This window comes from Scyliorhinus canicula, chromosome 20 (genome assembly GCF_902713615.1).
Source record: "Scyliorhinus canicula chromosome 20, sScyCan1.1, whole genome shotgun sequence".
NCBI classification, from domain to species: domain Eukaryota; kingdom Metazoa; phylum Chordata; class Chondrichthyes; order Carcharhiniformes; family Scyliorhinidae; genus Scyliorhinus; species Scyliorhinus canicula.
The window spans coordinates 11,828,849-11,845,995 of NC_052165.1; the positions used below are offsets into that span (position 1 = coordinate 11,828,849).

The 17,147-nt window shown below is 42.2% G+C and overlaps 1 protein-coding gene across 1 annotated transcript in view; it reads left to right on the top strand.

Moving 5' to 3' along the window:
* The window catches only part of LOC119954886 (F-actin-capping protein subunit alpha-2), a 50,982-nt gene that overhangs the window by 18,500 nt on the left and 15,335 nt on the right, over positions 1–17,147 (top strand). The window contains exons 2-5 of the mRNA XM_038780513.1: positions 4,400–4,463; positions 13,359–13,410; positions 14,243–14,306; positions 15,276–15,482. Of these exons, the coding sequence (XP_038636441.1) occupies positions 4,400–4,463; positions 13,359–13,410; positions 14,243–14,306; positions 15,276–15,482 (387 nt within the window). The remainder of the gene's footprint in view (positions 1–4,399; positions 4,464–13,358; positions 13,411–14,242; positions 14,307–15,275; positions 15,483–17,147) is intronic.

The following is a 17,147-nucleotide window of genomic DNA, read 5'->3' on the forward strand; positions in this document are numbered from 1 at the left end:
ACACTGGGTAATTTAGCATTGCCAATCCACCTAACCTGCTCATCTTTGGACTGTGGAAGGAAACCGGAGCACCCGGAGGAAACCCACATAGACACTGGGAGAACATGCAGACTCTGCACAGACAGTGACCCAAGCCGGGAATCCAACCTCGGAGCCTGGAGCTGTGACGTGACAGTGCTAAGCACTGTGCTACCATGCTGCCCTCTATATACTATTATAAATGTCAACCCCTTGATTTTCAGCTTGAAACTATAATCTTTCATTTACCTCATGCAAAAAGCGACACTAGCTTTTCAGGGATTTTACAGCCCAAACAAAGACTTCCAAACCAAAGTCTAATCCTGGAGATGTTCATGATTGATTTCATTGTAAATTATAAATGTTAATGTAAGTCGATACTAGTAGGTAAAATATTTACCTACAGGCTTGAAAGGATATTTGGGAGAGGGGAGGATCCAGTTGTTGTGGTCCATTTTGGGACAAACAACATGGGCAAGACTAGGAAAGAGGACCTGTTAGGGGATTATCAGGCACCGGGAACTAAATTAAAGAACCTCAAGGGTTATAATCTCAGGATTACTACCCAAGCCACATGCAAATTCGTGTAGGGATGAGAAAATTAGGGAAGTAAACGCATGGTTAAAGGAATGGTGCAGGAAAGAGAGGTTCCTTTTCATCGGGCATTGGTATCAGTATTGGAACAAGATGGATCTGTACCTTTAGGATGATCTTCACCTGGGACCAGTATTCTAGCAGAAAGGATAAATAGCGTGGTCACAAGGACTTTAACAAGTGGGGGAGGGGGGAGAGAATGGATGAAACTACGGGAATAATAATGGTTAATGAGAAGCAAAGCAGCAGGTTAGCTTGGGGGGGGGGGAGAGGGTTCAACTACAGGGAAAATTATGAAAAAAAGTTAAAGGGAAGTACGCAGGAAATGTTATTATTGGAGGTGTTAGGATTCAAAAAGAAGGTTACAAAAACAGCATAAGGGCACTTTACTTGAATGCTTGTAGCATTTAAAACAAGGTAAATGAGTTGACAGCACAAATCTTCTTGAATGAGTGTGATTTAATGGCCATCACAGAGGTATAGTTGCAGGGTGGTCACGCCTGGGAGTTAAATCCTGGGATATCAGACTATTTGGAAGGACAGACAGGGAGGTAGGGGAAGTGATGTGGCTCTGATATATAAGAATGACATTAGGGCGGTAGTGAGAGATGACTATAGGTTCTATGGAGAAAAAGGCTGAATCTATTTGGGTGGAAATTAGACATAGTAAGGAAAAACGTTCATTGATAGACATAGTCTATAGACCACCAAATAATAACATCAATGTTGAGCGGGCAATAAACAAAAAAATATCGTATGCATGTAAAAATGGTATGGCAGTTGTCATGGGGGAATTTTAATTGACATGTCGATTGGTCAAACCAGGTTGGTCGAACCAGCCTCGCAGAGGAGTTCATACAACGTATCCGCAACAGTTTCCTTGAACAGTATGTAATGGAACCGACGAACAAGCTATCCAATATCTGGTCCTGTGCAATGAGACAGGAATAATGAATGATCTCCTAGTTGGGGATCCGACCAGAGCGATCACCAGGTGGTTGAATTTAAAATGCAGATAGAGTATGGGAAGGTAAATCCAATGCCAGTGTCTTGTGCTTAAAGGAAACTACAATGGGAGGAGTTGGCTAATGTAGACTGGGAGCAAAGACTTTATGATGGGATAATTGAGGAACAGTGGAGGACTTTTAAAGTGATTTTTCAGTGCTCAGCAAAAGTATATACCAGTGAAAAGGAAGACTGTGGGAAAAGTACTAATCATCCATGGATGTCTAAGGAAATAAAGGAGGGTATCAAATTGAAGAAAATGCATACAAAGTGACAAAGATTAGCGAGAAACCTGAGAATTGAGAAATCTTTAAAGGTCAACAGAAAGCCATGAAAACATCTCAAAAAAGTAAGATAGATTGAGAGTAAACTAGCTCAGAATATCAAAACAGATAGCAAAACATTCTACAAATATATTTTTAAAAGTGTGGCTATGGTAAACATTAGTCTTTTAGGGCATAAGAAGGGTGATTTTAATGAGGGGAAATGAGGAAATGGCTGAGGCATTGAACAGGTATTTTGTGTTGGTCTTCACAATGGGAGGCACCAGTAACATGCTAATAATTGATGGCATGGAGGCTATGGCAGGTGAGGATCTAAAACTGTCATTATCACTAAGGAGATAGTGTTGGGCAAGCAAATGGGGCTAAAGGTAGACGAGTCTCCTGGCTCTGATGGAATGCATCCCAGGGTGTGAAAAGAGATTGCGGGGGAAATAAAAAATGCTCGTGGTAATTTACCAAAATTCACTGGACTCTGGGGTGGTTCCGGCAGATGGGAAAACAGCAAATGTGACGCCGCTGTTTTTTTTAAAAAAAAGGTCGACAAAACACTAGTAATTATAGGCTGGTTAGCTTCACTTCGGTAGTGGGGAAAATTATTGAATTTATCACCAAGGAAGAAATAGCGAGACATCTGGATAGGAATTATCCCATTGGAGAGACGCAGCACAGGTTCATGAAAGGCAGGTCATGTTTAACTAGGATGTGGAGATGTTTAACTAGTTTATTGGAATTCTTTGAGGACATTACAAGTGTGATGGACAAAGGGAACTGGTGGATGCGGTGTATCTGGATTTCCAGAAGGCATTCGAAAAGGCTGTTGCACAAGATAAGGGTGCACCCCTTATCTTACGGGTAATGTATTAGCATGGATAAAGGATTGGTTAACTGACAGAAAGAAAAGTGTGGGGATAAATGGCTATTTTTCTGGTTGGCGATCAGTGGCTCTTGGTGTGCCTGAACAGGCGCTGGAATGTGGCAACTAGGGGCTTTTCACAGTAACTTCATTTGAAGCCTACTTGTGACAATAAGCGGTTTTCATTTTTTTTCTTCTGTTTTGCGATCGTATTTGTTTACAATTTACATAGATGTACAATTTACATAGATGTAAAAGGACCAAGTGTAATGTGTCAAAGGTCACAGATGACACTAGGATGAGTGGTAGAGTAGTCTGCGGAGGGATATGGGCACTTTGTGAGTGGGCAAGGGTCTGGCCGATGGAGTACAAAAATGTTGGTAAATGTGAGGTCATCCAAAGCAGGCTATTGTTTAAATGGTAAAAAATTGCAGCATGCAGCAGTCCAGTGGGACCTGGGTCTCCTTGTGTATGAATTGCAAAAGGTTGGTTTGCAGGTGCAGCAGGTAATTAGGAGGGCAAATGGAATTGTGTCCTTCATTGCTAGAGGGATGGAGTTTAAAAGCGGGGTTATGTTGCAGCTGTATAGGATGCTGGTGAGGCCACACCTAGAGTACTGTCTTGGTTTGGTCTCCTAACTTGAGAAAGGATGTACTGGCACTGGAGGGGGTGCAGAGGAAATTCACTAGGTTGATTCTGAAGTTGAAACGATAGGCATATGATGCGAGACTTGAGTAGACTGAGACTATACTCATTGGAATTTAGAAGAATGAGGGAGGATTGGATAGAAACATAAAATTATGAAGGGAATAGTTAAGATAGAAGCACTGGCATGTGAAACTAGAACCAGGGAGCATAGCCTCAAAATAAGCGTGTGCAGACTTAGGACTGAGTTGAGGAGGAACCTCTTCACCCATAGGATTGTAAATGTGGGGAATTCCCTGCCCAGTGAAGCAGTTGAAGCTACCTCGTGGAATATTTTTACGGCAAAGATAGATGGATTTTCGAACAGTAAAGGAATTAAGGGTTATGGTGAGCAGGCGGATAAGTGGAGCTGAGTCCACAAAATGATCAGCTGTGATCTTATTGAATGACGGAGCAGGCTCGAAGGGCCTCCTAGTCCTTCTGTTCTTATGTTTTGTTTCAATTTGAATTTTAAAGTGATCAAATTCTGACATTTCAATTTTTAGATTTTACTCTATTCCATTGTTCTGAATTTAACATGAACCCAAATGAAGCATGCCTATCAAGCCCTCAAACGTTATCTGTGTAACAGTCAACTTCATGGCTTTTGTCCTAAAAGATTGATTCCAAAAATTTGACTTCTCTGGGTATATGCAGAATATCATAAATGTGGAGCATCAGACCTTTTCAATATTATTGCAAGGAATAAAATAAAGTGGCTGTTAATGAAAACTGATTCATTTTCCTCTTTTTGCTATTTTATAATAGTCAACAATCTGGGGAAGGTTTAAAAAATGGAAGGTTAATTTCATTCAATAAAGAATTTTGATAAAATTGCTGTATTAATTTTCTATCAAAATTGTTCTCTGTTAGAAATTGTAGCAATGTAAAATTTGAGCTATTTTGAACTTGAGTGTAAGTTATGGATAAAAATTAATTATAAAGTCTCTCTTAATTACAGGTGCGCATAGCAGCAAACTTCATTATTCATGCTCCACCAGGAGAATTCAATGAAGTTTTTAATGGTAAGTTCTGTTAAATTGCTTATAAGGTGACTCTGCCGTTTCATTTTATTTGTACTGCTATAACTCAAATTGTTAACTCTTAATTATGGTTGAGAATTAACAGATACAGGTTTGCCAGGCACTACGGGATGATTTTTGTATTTACAGTATTTATATAAAATTGTGGAAATACAGCATGGTAACCGTGTGCATTTGCATATCAGAATGAGCTTAAACCTCTCGTCAAGCTGCTTGGGTGAAGCAGGAAGGTATAACCTTTCAGAGGGTTGGAACGTGAACTGTGCTATTCTTGTCTGGGTGGTAGTTCATTAATATTGCATGTGTGGAAATATGTTTTTTTGCTCTTGATCAGCATCCTTTCTATTTGTTGTTCACATGCCTAGTTATTTATGCAACCTGGTCAACTAGATTTATTAGTACACGAGTATCTGAAACAGTCTGTTTTGCACCATTTTAAGTGGACTCTGCTTCAGCAGAAGCTCCTGGTGTTGGAGCATCAGTATGGCTTCCCTTATTACTCACTGGTCCAGATGTTGCTGTTAGATGGAAAGAACTGGCTATTCTATGTTGATGGCTGCCCATAATGTCTTTGCAGGCTTTTGAGTGGAATTGGATAGCACAATTGCTTCACAGCTCCAGGGTCCCAGGTTCGATTCCGGCTTGGGTCACTGTCTGTGCGGAGTCTGCACATCCTCCCCGTGTGTGCGTGGGTTTCCTCCGGGTGCTCCGGTTTCCTCCCACAGTCCAAAGATGTGCAGGTTAGGTGGATTGGCCATGATAAATTGCCCTTAGGGCCCAAAATTGCCCTTGGTGTTGGGTGGAGTTACTGGGTTATGGGGATAGGGTGGAGGTGTTGACCTTGGGTAGGGTGCTCTTTCCAAGAGCTGGTGCAGACTCGATGGGCCGAATGGCCTCCTTCTGCACTGTAAATTCTATGATATCCAATGATAGGTTTTTTTAATCCAGCCATCCCCCTCTAGAGGGCACCTGTGACCTGTCAACAGGGCAGGAAACATGAGGCCCTTTATAACATCAGACTGATTTTTGGGGTTGGGGACGTGAGGCCCGGGACGTGGAAGGTAGCCCTACGAAGGGTGAACGCGCCCTTGTTGAATGTGAGATTATGCCTCATCCAATTTAAGGTGGTGCATAGGCGCACATGATGTGACGAGGATGAGCCGGTTCTTTGCAGGGAGGATAGGTTTGGGAGGTGTGCGGAATGGGATGAATCACATCCACATGTTCTGGACATGTCCAAAGTTAAGTGGGTTCAGGCAGGGGTTCTCAGATGTTATGTCAAATCCTGGAAGTAGGGAGGGCCCCGACTCTGGAGGTGGCGATATTTGAGTGTCAGAAGTCCAGGTGGGGAGAGAGGCTGATGTCTTGGCCTTTGTCTCCCTGATAGCCTGGAAACGGGTTTTGCTGAGCTGGTGGGGGTATGGGTGAGCGACCTGGCAGAATTCCTGCACCTGGAGAAGATCAAGTACGCCTTGCGGCAGACGGAGGGTGGGGCTCACCAGGAAGGCATTTATCGACTTCAAGGTGAGTTAAGATGTCAGTGGGGGGGGGGGGGGGGTTTACAGTTACAGGTTTGTTTATAATGAGGGGGGGGGAAAAGCAAGGAGACTGGGAGAGTTGAAGGTGTGGTATCGGGGGTGTTATGGGCCTGTGCTTTGTTACTGTGTACTGTTGTGCTATCTGATATTTCTATATAGATATGCGAAAAGCCGTCAATAAAAATATTTCTTAAAAAAAATTGAAAGATTCTCAGATATGCAGAGTCTACAACTCTGTAAGGCAGGAAGTTTAAATTTGATTTGAATCATATGGAAAAAGTGAAATAAAAATTGGGAAAAGCAGATGAGGTTAAGAAAGAGAAATTAGAGAAGTTTTTGCAAAGTTACTAAATCTTCATTTCTGCTGAAATGGGAGCTTGTGGTTTGTAATAAATTTTCAGGACCAGAGATCCTGATCCAGAGATGTTGTCACAATGTTCGTTCTTTGGAATGGTTTGACACAACTGATGTGGCTTGCTAGGCTACTTCGGGGCAAGAGTCAACTATGTTGGTGTTATTTATTTTTGGATGTCAATGGGGAGTACCTTACATTTTGGTTTTGGATATCAATGAGGAGTACTTTTTTATGTGGTTTCGCGTACTTGCCTACTAAATGTTTAGCTGGTCATTTTACATTGTTACAGTTAAAGACTTAAAACATGAAACCCTGTTTGATTCTCTGTTGGTCATTTGGAAATTTACTCGGTCTTTACAGAACTCCTAACAAAGGAAACCTGTTGTCTTTTCCCAAAATGGCCTAGATATCTTTTCCAGTATAGTTGACTTGTAACTGAAATGGTGTAACACCAGCTGTTTCATAGAATTTACAGTGCAGAAGGAGGCCATTCGGCCCATCGAGTCTGCACCGGCTCTTGGAAAGAACACCCTACCCAAGGTCAACACCTCCACCCTATCCCCATAACCCAGTAACCTCACCCAACACTAAGGGCAATTTTGGACACTAAGGGCAATTTATCACGGCCAATCCACCTAACCTGCACATCTTTGGACTGTGGGAGGAAACCCACGCACACACTGGGAGGATGCGCAGACTCCGCACAGACAGTGACCCAAGCCGGAATCGAACCTGGGACCCTGGACCTGTGAAGCAATTGTGCTATCCACATTGCTACCATGCTGCCCAAACCACTAGAGAAAAGTTAAATAATAAATAACCCGGCTGGACTGGAAATGGAAAAGGTATATTCTGTCCAGTCAATCCTGCAAATTTGAGGACTTCCCAAAATTGGGAAAGCTGTCCCACTGACTTGTCAAGCAACAGCTGACATTGTCTCAAAGACAATGTCCTAGACGCCTCCATCGTTATTCCTTGGGTATAGCATGACCAACTGGCAGGCTAGACCCACCAGTGGTGTTGGCACAGTACACAATCAGGAGGGAATGGTCCAGGGAGTTGTCCTCATTGACTCTAGACCCCATAATCATAGGCATCAGGTAAGACATGGGCAAGAAAGCCAGCTGAATAATAATCATATATTATTGAATACCACATACTGATGATTGCACCATGATGAACACAACTTGGAAGAAACACCGAGGGCAGCAAGGACATAAAATGTACTCTGGCTGTGGGTCTTCATTGTGCATCATCAAGAATAGCTTAGTAGCATCACCACTGGCTGAACTCTGAAGGGACATATCTGATGGACTGAACTAGCAGCAGATGGTGAATGAATGAACAAAGAGGCAAAAACCTTTTTGACCTCTTTCTCACCAATCCACCTGTTGGTGTATCTGTTTGTGACAGTATTGGAAGGAGTGACTACAGCACAGTGCTTGTGGGGACAAAGTCCCACCTTCACACTGAGGATACGCTTCATCATGCCGTGTGGTACCACATACGTGGAATCAGACCGATTCGGAACAAACCTAGCAGCTGAAAACGGGCATCCATGAGCTGCTGTGAGCCATCAACACCAGAGTTTTATCCAATCATAATCTGTAACCTCATGCCTGGATATAGCCATCGCTTTACCATTACAATCAAGCCGTCTGTTTATCGCTGGTTCAGTGGCATGGTGGTTAGCACTGCTGCATCATAGTACCAGGGTCCCGGGTTCGATTCCAGCCTTTGGTGACACTGTGTGGCGTTTGCGCATTCACCCTGTGTCTGCGTGGGTTTCCTCCAGTTTCCTCCCACAATCCAAAGATGTGCAGCTTGGGTGGCTTAACTATGATCAATGTGCAGGATTAAGGGGATAGGGTAGGGGAGCAGGCCTAGGTACAGTGCTCTTTCGAGGGGTCAATGCTGGTTCGATGGGCAGAATGGCCATTGCCTTCACTGCAGAAATTCTGTGAGTGCATCTAAGGATGCCAGGGCAGCACCCAAGATGCATCTGAAAATGAACTGCCAGCCTGGTGAAGCTACAACATGACTTGCATGAATGCTAAACAGTGGAAACAATATACAGCAAACAGAGCTCAACCGTCCTACAACCAAAGAATCACATCAATTCTCTACAGTCCTGCAAGCATCCAGACATGAATGGTGGTGGACAATTGAACAACTAACCAGAGAAAAGACTCCACAGACATCCTCAGTGAGTTCAATGGAGAAGTTGGGACTGAAGCAATGGTAGCTATTTTCAGTCACGAGTGCCAAGTGCATGATCTATTCCTGCCGCCTCCTGAATTTCCTTCCCCCCCCACCACCACATCAAATGTGCCAAACTTGAGCCAATTCAATTTACTCTGATAGCCAGAAATAGCTGAAGGCACTGAAGACAACAAAGGTCGTGGGCCTGACAGCATCTTGTATTGTAACTCAGTATTCCAAAAGGATAGACAGGATTGAACAGAAGGTGGGGTTACTTTATTGGTTAAACATGACATCAAGACTGTATTAATCAGAATCCCTACAGTACAGAAAGGGGTCATTCGGCCCATCGACTCCGCACCGACCCCTTTTGAAAGATAACACTACCTAGGCCCTAATCCCCCATTCTGTAACCTCACCCTCGGACAATTTTAAGAAATTATATTGGCACCAAGGGCCAAAATGTTGAATCGAGCTGGTTGGAAATAAAGAAAAAAAGGAAATAAAGAAAAAAAGGAGTAATTTACAGGCCTCCGAACAATACTTCCAAAGTCGGGCATAGTATAAACCAAGAAATAATGAGGGCTTGTGAGAAGAGCACGTTGGTAATGGGTGATTTTAATATACATATTGACTGGATTAATCAAATTGGCAAGGGTAGCCTTGAGGGACATTTCATAGTGTATGAGGCAATGTTTCTTGGAGCAATATGTTTTGGAGCCAACCAGGAGCAGGCTATTTCAGATTTGGTATTGTGTAATAAAGAATAGTTGATAAATTGTCTCATCGTTAAGGATCCTCTCAGAAGTCGTGATCACAGCATGCTAGAATTTTAAATACAAATTAGGAGAGAAGACAGCCATACTAGAGGTTTAGCGTTGGGCAGAGGTAATTGTCCATGCCGGAGGAAAGAGTTGGCCCAAATATTCGAGTGTACGGCAGTTGAGGAACAATGGGTCGATGTTCAGAGAGATAGCAAATAACTCTCCATTAAAGTATATTCCTGAGAGGATGAGGAATTGTAAAAAGGAGAAAAACATTCCATGGCTAAACAAGGAAGACATGAAGGCAGAAAATAAACATACCATACTGCAAAAGCTCGTGGCAAGCTGCAGGATTGGGAGAAATTTAAGGTTCAGCAAAATGCTAAGAAAAATAAAAAGAGCGAATATGAACAATGAAAGGAAACTAGCAGAAAATATAAACACTTATACCAAAAGCATCTATACGTATATAAAGAGGAAGATAATAGCTGAAGTAAATATTGGCCTTTTAGAAGACGATACTGCTGAGGTAATAATGGGGGACACAGATGGCGGAGGCACTGGACCAATATTTTGCCTGTCTTCATGGTAGAAGATTAAAAAACATTTCCAAAAACTACAGACCTCGCCTACAGATAGAGTCTTGAACGAGTACTTTTCTTCAGTATTTACGAATGAGGGGGGCCATATTGTTGGAGAGGAAAGTGTGAAACAGACTGGTAAGCTCGGGGAGATACTTGTTAGGAAGGAAGATATGTTGGGCATTTTGAAAAACTTGAGGATAGACAAGTCCCCCGGGCCTGACGGGATATATCCAAGGATTCTATGGGAAGCAAGAGATGAAATTGCAGAGCTGTCGGCAATTATCTTTTTGTTCTCACTGTCAACAGGGGTGGTACCAGGGGATTGGAGAGTGGCGAATGTTGTGCCCCTGTTCAAAAAAGGGAATAGGGATAACCCTAGAAATTACAGGCCAGTTAGTCTTACTTCGGTGGTAGGCAAAGTAATGGAAAGGGTACTGTGGGATAGGATTTCTGAGCATCTGGAAAGACACTGCTTGATTAGGGATAGTCAGCACAGATTTGTGAGGGGTAGGTCTTGCCTCATAAGTCTTATTAAATTCTTTGAGGAGGTGACCAAGCATGTGGATGAAGGTAAAGCAGGGGATGTATGTATTTTAGTAAGGCATTTGATATGGTTCCCCATGGTAGGCTTTTGCAGAAAGTAAGGAGGCATGGGATAGGTGGAAATTTGGCCAGTTGGATAACAAACTGGCTAACCGATAGAAGTCAGAGTGGTGGTGGATGGCAAATATTCGGCCTGGAGCCCAGTTACCAGTGGCATACTGCAGGGATCAGTTCTGGGTCCTGTGCTGTTTGTGATTTTCATTAATGACTTGGATGAGGGAGTTGAAGGGTGGGTCAGTAAATTTGCAGACAATACGCAGATTGGTGGAGTTGTGGATAGTGAGGAGGGCTTTTGTTGGCTGCAAAGAGACATAGGTTTCAGAGGTGGACTGAGAAGTGGCAGATGGAATTTAATCCTGAAAAGTCTGAGGTTGTCCATTTTGGAAGGACAAATATGAATGCGGAATACAGGGTTAACGGTAGGGTTCTTGGCAATGTGGAGGAGCAGAGAGATCTTGGGGTCTATGTTCATAGATCTTTGAAAGTTGCCACTCAAGTGGATAGAGCTGTGAAGAAGGCCTATATGTGTGCTAGCGTTCATTAGCAGAGGGATTGAATTTAAGAGCCGTAAGTTGATGATGCAGCTGTACAAAACCTTGGTAAGGCACATTTGAGTACTGTGTGCAGTTCTGGTTGCCTTATTTTAGGAAGGATGCGGAAGCTTTGGAAAAGGTGCAAAGGAGATTTACCAGGATGTTGCCTGGAATGGAGAGTAGGTCTTGCGAGGAAAGGTTGAGGGTGCTAGGCCTTTTCTCATGAGAACGGAGAAGGATGAGGGGCGACTTGATAGAGGTTTATAAGATGATCAGGGGAAAGATAGAGTAGACAGTCAGAGACTTTTTCCCCAGGTGGAACAAACCATTACAAGGGGACATAAATTTAAGGTGAATGGTGGAAGATATAGGGGGGATGTCAGAGGTAGGTTCTTTACCCAGAGAGTAGTGGGGGCATGGAATTCACTGTGGCAGTAGTTGAGTCGGAAACATTAGGGACCTTCAAGCGGCTATTGGATAGGTACATGGATTATGGTAGAATGATGGGGTGCAGATTAATTTGTTCTTAATCTGAACAAAAGTTCGGCACAGCATTGTGGGCCGAAGGGCCTGTTCTGTGCTGTATTTTTCTGTGTTCTATGTTAAGTGGGGATGTTCGCTGATGAATGCACAATGTTTATCACCATTCATGCCTCCTTAGATACTGAAGCAGTCAGTTTCCAAATGCAGCAAGACCTGGACAATATCCAGACTTGGGCTGACAAGTGGCAAATTGCCTGGCACTTTTGTAACGTGAATGTAATGTTATCTCCAACAGAGGATAATCTAACCATTACTGCTTGACATTTAATGGCATTACCATCACTGAAGCCGAATCCCCTGCTATCAACATCCGAGGGGTTTACCATTGACTAGTAACTGAAATGGACTAGCTATGCAAGTACCGTGGTTATGAGAGCAGGCCAAAGGCTAGGGATCCTGTGTGAGTAACTCGCCGGCTGACTCCCCAAAGCGTGTCCACCATCTACAAGCCACAGGTCAGGAGTATGATGGGATACTCTCCACTTAGCTCAATGAGTGCAGCTCAAGGAACACTTAGAAGCTCTACACCATCCAGAGCAAAGCAGTTTGCTTGATTCGCATGCCATCCACCAACATTCACTCCCTCCTCCATCAAAGCACAGTGGCAGCAATATGTACCAACTACAAGATGTATTGCAGGCACTCACCAAGACTTCTTAGCACCTTCCATCCCATGATCCCTACTATGTAGAAGGACAAGGGTGGCAGATACAAGGGAACACCACAAGTTGGAAGTGTCCACCTGCCCCAATCTATCACCATTCCTTCATTTGTCACTGGGGTCAGGATCCCTTCCTAAACTGCATTCTGAGTGTACGTTCAGGTAGGCACCTCACACCACCTTCCTAGGGGCAATTAGGGGTGGGTTATAAATGTTGGTCTCATCAGTGATGCCCACACACCATGAAATAATTTAAGTGAGGTGAAATGAGTAACTGGTATTGACACCTCGGTAGCATTTGACTTAAGTGTAGAATCAATGGACCCTAAACAATTGAAGTCCATGGGAATCTGGCTCAAAACTCTCAAAGTTATGGTTGAGGTTATTAGAGGCCAATCATCTCAGCCCCAGGGCATCTTCAGATTAGTGTCCTAGGCCCAAACATCTTCAGCTGCTTCATCAATGACCTTCGCTCCCTCATAAGGTCCGAAGTGGGGAAAATCATTGTTTATTGCAGTGTGTTCCATACTGCCACAACGCAGATACTGAATCAGTCTGTTGCCACATGCAGCAAGACCTGGATAACATTCAGGCATGGACTGATAAATGACAAGAAATAGCACCACACAAGTGACGGGCAATCTCAATCACCAAGAATCTAAACATCTCCCCCCTGATGTTCAATGGCATTCACATTGATGAATCCCCCACCATTGACATTCTGGGGGGTACCATTGACCAGAGGTTTAACTCGACCACCAGCACAAATATTACAGCTACAAAAATGGGTCCGAGGTTGAAGTTTCTGTGCTGTGTAACCTGCCTCCAATCATGCCATTTTAACTTGACACTTTGTTCCTTTAAAATGGGCTTAAAAACCCCACCACCTTGAGGGCAATTCGGGAGGGGTAACAAATGCTAGCCTTGGTAGTAATGCGAATCACATATGAATAGAAGATAAAGTTGCATAGTACCGATTTGAAGGTTTATTACTGCCATTAGATATATCCTGTCAGCATAACTCTATCATGCTTGAAGTTTGCTTCTTGTTGCCAAAGACTAACTCAGCAGTATTCTGTTAAACTTTCTTCCAGATGTGCGGTTGCTGCTCAATGAGGATAACCTGCTCAGGGAGGGTACAGCACAGTAAGTAGAGTTGTGGCTTAACTATGCAAATACTAAATCTGTTATAATTGCAAAACAAATGTTTCTCTCAATTATTTAGCCAATAATACTATTAATCAAAAACAAACCACATATGACACAGCCTTTCATATGTGGGGATATTTTGTTTTCGGTATTAGTTGTATTCTGCACTGCGCCAGTACTTTAGTTCTGCCTGCAAGGATACTGGTCAGTAAGGTATCTTGCTTAACAGGCGTTTGACCAATCGTTGGGAGGTAAAGATCCACAAAAACTTTAGGGACCCCATGACATTGCAGTAAATTCTCTGCCTAGAACAAGGTCTCGGTAACCAGATTATTCACTGCCCTATCCAAAATACTACAAAGTGTAGTGCCATGCTACGTGATTACTGTTTGTTTGACGTGTATATGAAAGCCAGCAGAAATGAATAATGTAGCTTTCTCAGCACTTTGCTCCCTGTCAAGGCATTGCCTTTATGCTGGACACTGCGTCCTAGAGGGCATTGACTAATTCTGAATGTCGACGGGAAGCTCGGTATAAGGGGCATCACCGCTTAGCCTCGTCCTGCCCTCACCTGATCACCTAAAATGAAAATAATGAAACTGTGCAATGCAGTTAACCATTTCTGGGTTCTAAAAATGAAAAAATAAAACAATCCGTACTACAAAAATAGATTAAATGCTCTAAATTGCTTCAATTGTAAGTTTTCCAGCAGTAGAGCTTTTTCAAATTTGCATATTTAGGGGACTATTTTAACTGCACATACTTTGGATTTATAACCTTTCCATACCTTGTCATCTAATTTTTTTTTTTATTTATAATCTAATTTTAGTGCCTTTGCACAGTATAATGTGGACCAGTTTACTCCAGCAAAAATTGATGGGTATGATGATCAGGTATGGAGTAATTTGTGTTACCTTGAAACTGCTATTGCATAAAATTAACATGAGCATATTTAATGTCACATGTACTGTAATTTTACTGCATGCCTGTGTTTTGTGCTTTCCAAGACCAGTATTCTAATTCCTGTCTTGTTGGGAGGGTAGGAGAGGTCTGTGGGGGAGCAAGCTCAGCTGTCTTGTGTTGGCAACAGACTTCGAGCTATGGTCACTGATGACCTGTCTGCGATATTTGAGCCTCCCGTTAGTTCCCAGATGGTGAGCTTCTGATCTAATATTTGGTTAGCCAGCTAAATATTTCAGGATATTTATTTTGATGATTCTTGTGAATTTCCATAATGAAATCAGGGAATCAACATAAAATTAGCTCAAATCTTTTCATTTATACTCTCAGTAGGCTTTCTCGGTGAAGTGACCAAGCAGTTGAACATATTTTCTGTGGTGATGACGATCATTCCTGTCGCAGCCTGCTGACTCTCTGTTCCAACAGAGAGGATAACTTAGCCGTCACCTGCTATTGCTCAACTGGAAACAAATGGCATAGCTATTTAAAACATTGTATCCTATTGCGTTGTTCAATTTTCAAAAGAAGTGGAATAGTGAAATCTGATGATGATTGAAATTATTTTCAAATCGCAGTGATGCCCACTTAAATTATTTTGATTACTGACTCTTAACTCGGTCTCCTAGCAGGTAAAATGGCCAATTTACATTATTTAAAAAGTAAATTAATTCTGCTGACTTTATTGCAAAGGGTATCAGATAATGTATAAGTATTTTGCAAATCGTTCCAAAGTGATAGTGTCATAACTAGCAATGAAATTAATTTGAATAACATTGGCTATTCAATGAACTTTGAAAATGCAAGATCTTGCTGATGGATGTGATTTTCACAATGAAAATCAATTTTACATAGTTGAGAAGATGCTTTAATAAGTCATGCTGTTCGGTTTTGCTATGTTACAGGTCTTAATAACAGAACATGGTGACCTTGGCAATGGTAGATTTTTGGATCCCAGGAACAAGATTTCATTCAAATTTGACCATTTACGAAAAGAAGCAAGTGATCCCAAGCCCCATGATGTCGAGAATGCATTGGAATCTTGGAGAAGTGCTGTGGATAATGCTATGAGAGCATATGTAAAAGAACATTATGCAAATGGTGTCTGCACTGTAAGTATCTCATTCTAATTAATAGTAACCAATACAGTGATTCGCGTGCATTAAAGTTTTCTCTTTTTTTTCTCATCCATCTGAAACATTCAGTATGGTTTTCTACAGTGAGGATATCTATTTGCTAATGTTCATCTCACATGCTGTGATCAGCGAAGATTGTTGTTAAGATGGTCTGCTTTACATATGTTTGATCTAAAACTGTTTTCATTATAAAAATGAAATTAAAATCGCTTATTGTCATAAGAAGCCTTCAAATGAAGTTACTGTGTAAAGCCCCTAGTCGCCACATTCCAGTGCCTGTTCGTGGGGGCTAGTACGGAATTATCATTATCAGGTAATCCCTGTATTACTATTCTGGTCCATGCCAGATAAAGTGCCCTTCCTCGGGGCTGACCTTTCAAAAATCTGTAACAAATTCCTTAATGGGATGTGGGCATTGCTGGCTGTGCCAGCATTTATTACCCATCCCTAATTGCCCATGAGGGGGCAGTTAAGAACCACATTGCTGTGCGTCTGGAATCACATGTAGGCCAGACCAGGTAAGGATGTCATATTTCTTTCCATAAGGACATGAGTGAACCTGATGGGTTTTTACAATAGACAATGGCTTCATGGTCATCATTAGGCTTTACATTCCAGATTTTTATTGAATTCAAATTTCACCATCTGCAGAGGTGGGATTTGAACTTGATCCCAGAGCATTACTCTGGGTCTCTGTTTGTAGTTCAGTAACAATACCACTACACCACCGCCTCCCCTTATGAATGCTCTGATTACATTTTTGTGATTGTGCAAGTACATTTTCTTCTCACTATTTAGTCAGCTTCTATTTATTTGGGTGCCTGGATTAAAGCATCCACATTAAATTCAACTGGTCCTTTTGAAGGTGGCAGGATGGTGAATCCTATTGCTAACAATTCCTAGAGTTCCATATATTGTGCTGCATAATAGTACTAGCTTCAAATATGGGCGGCTGTCTTCCAAAGGTGTGTGAATAGTGTACCTGCTAAAACAATAGCCCTAGGCCTGCCTTTTATGATGGCCTGATCTAAACACAGGAACTAGTACCCATGAGGCATGATACTGAGTCTACATTCCCCTGCTTTTTCTTTTCCTCACCATTTGGTAGATAGATTTGGTCACATCTAATTCTACTTGTTGGTCCTGCCACCAGCATCAGATGACTAATGTCAGTCCTAGTTGGTACTGGCTGACCCTCTGTGTGGTAAAATGTATTTGGAAGATCCCCATTTCAGGTTGTTTAATTTCTCACGGTTGCTCTTTCTCACAGGTCTTTTATATATATATTTTTTTTAATGTTTTTATTGAGTTTTCATATTTTATATCCAACAAATTACAAATTATTAGAGAAAAAAAAACACGCAAAAATTAACATGTATATTTACAGGTAAGCATCTTCATAATAACAACTGTGGCCGCCCCCTTTAGCCGGCATACATATTTTACATTCCCCAATATGGCCGAGGCACATGTTTATAGGCATTTATTTACAGTTTGGTTTTGGGCCTTAGCTAGCCATCAAACCCCCATAATGAACCCGTAGCCCCCCTTCCCCCGATTCCCATCCATTTTCCCCTGATTTTTGGCCACCCGACTATTCTTTCTCTTGTACGTTGACCACAAACAGGTCCCGGAACAATT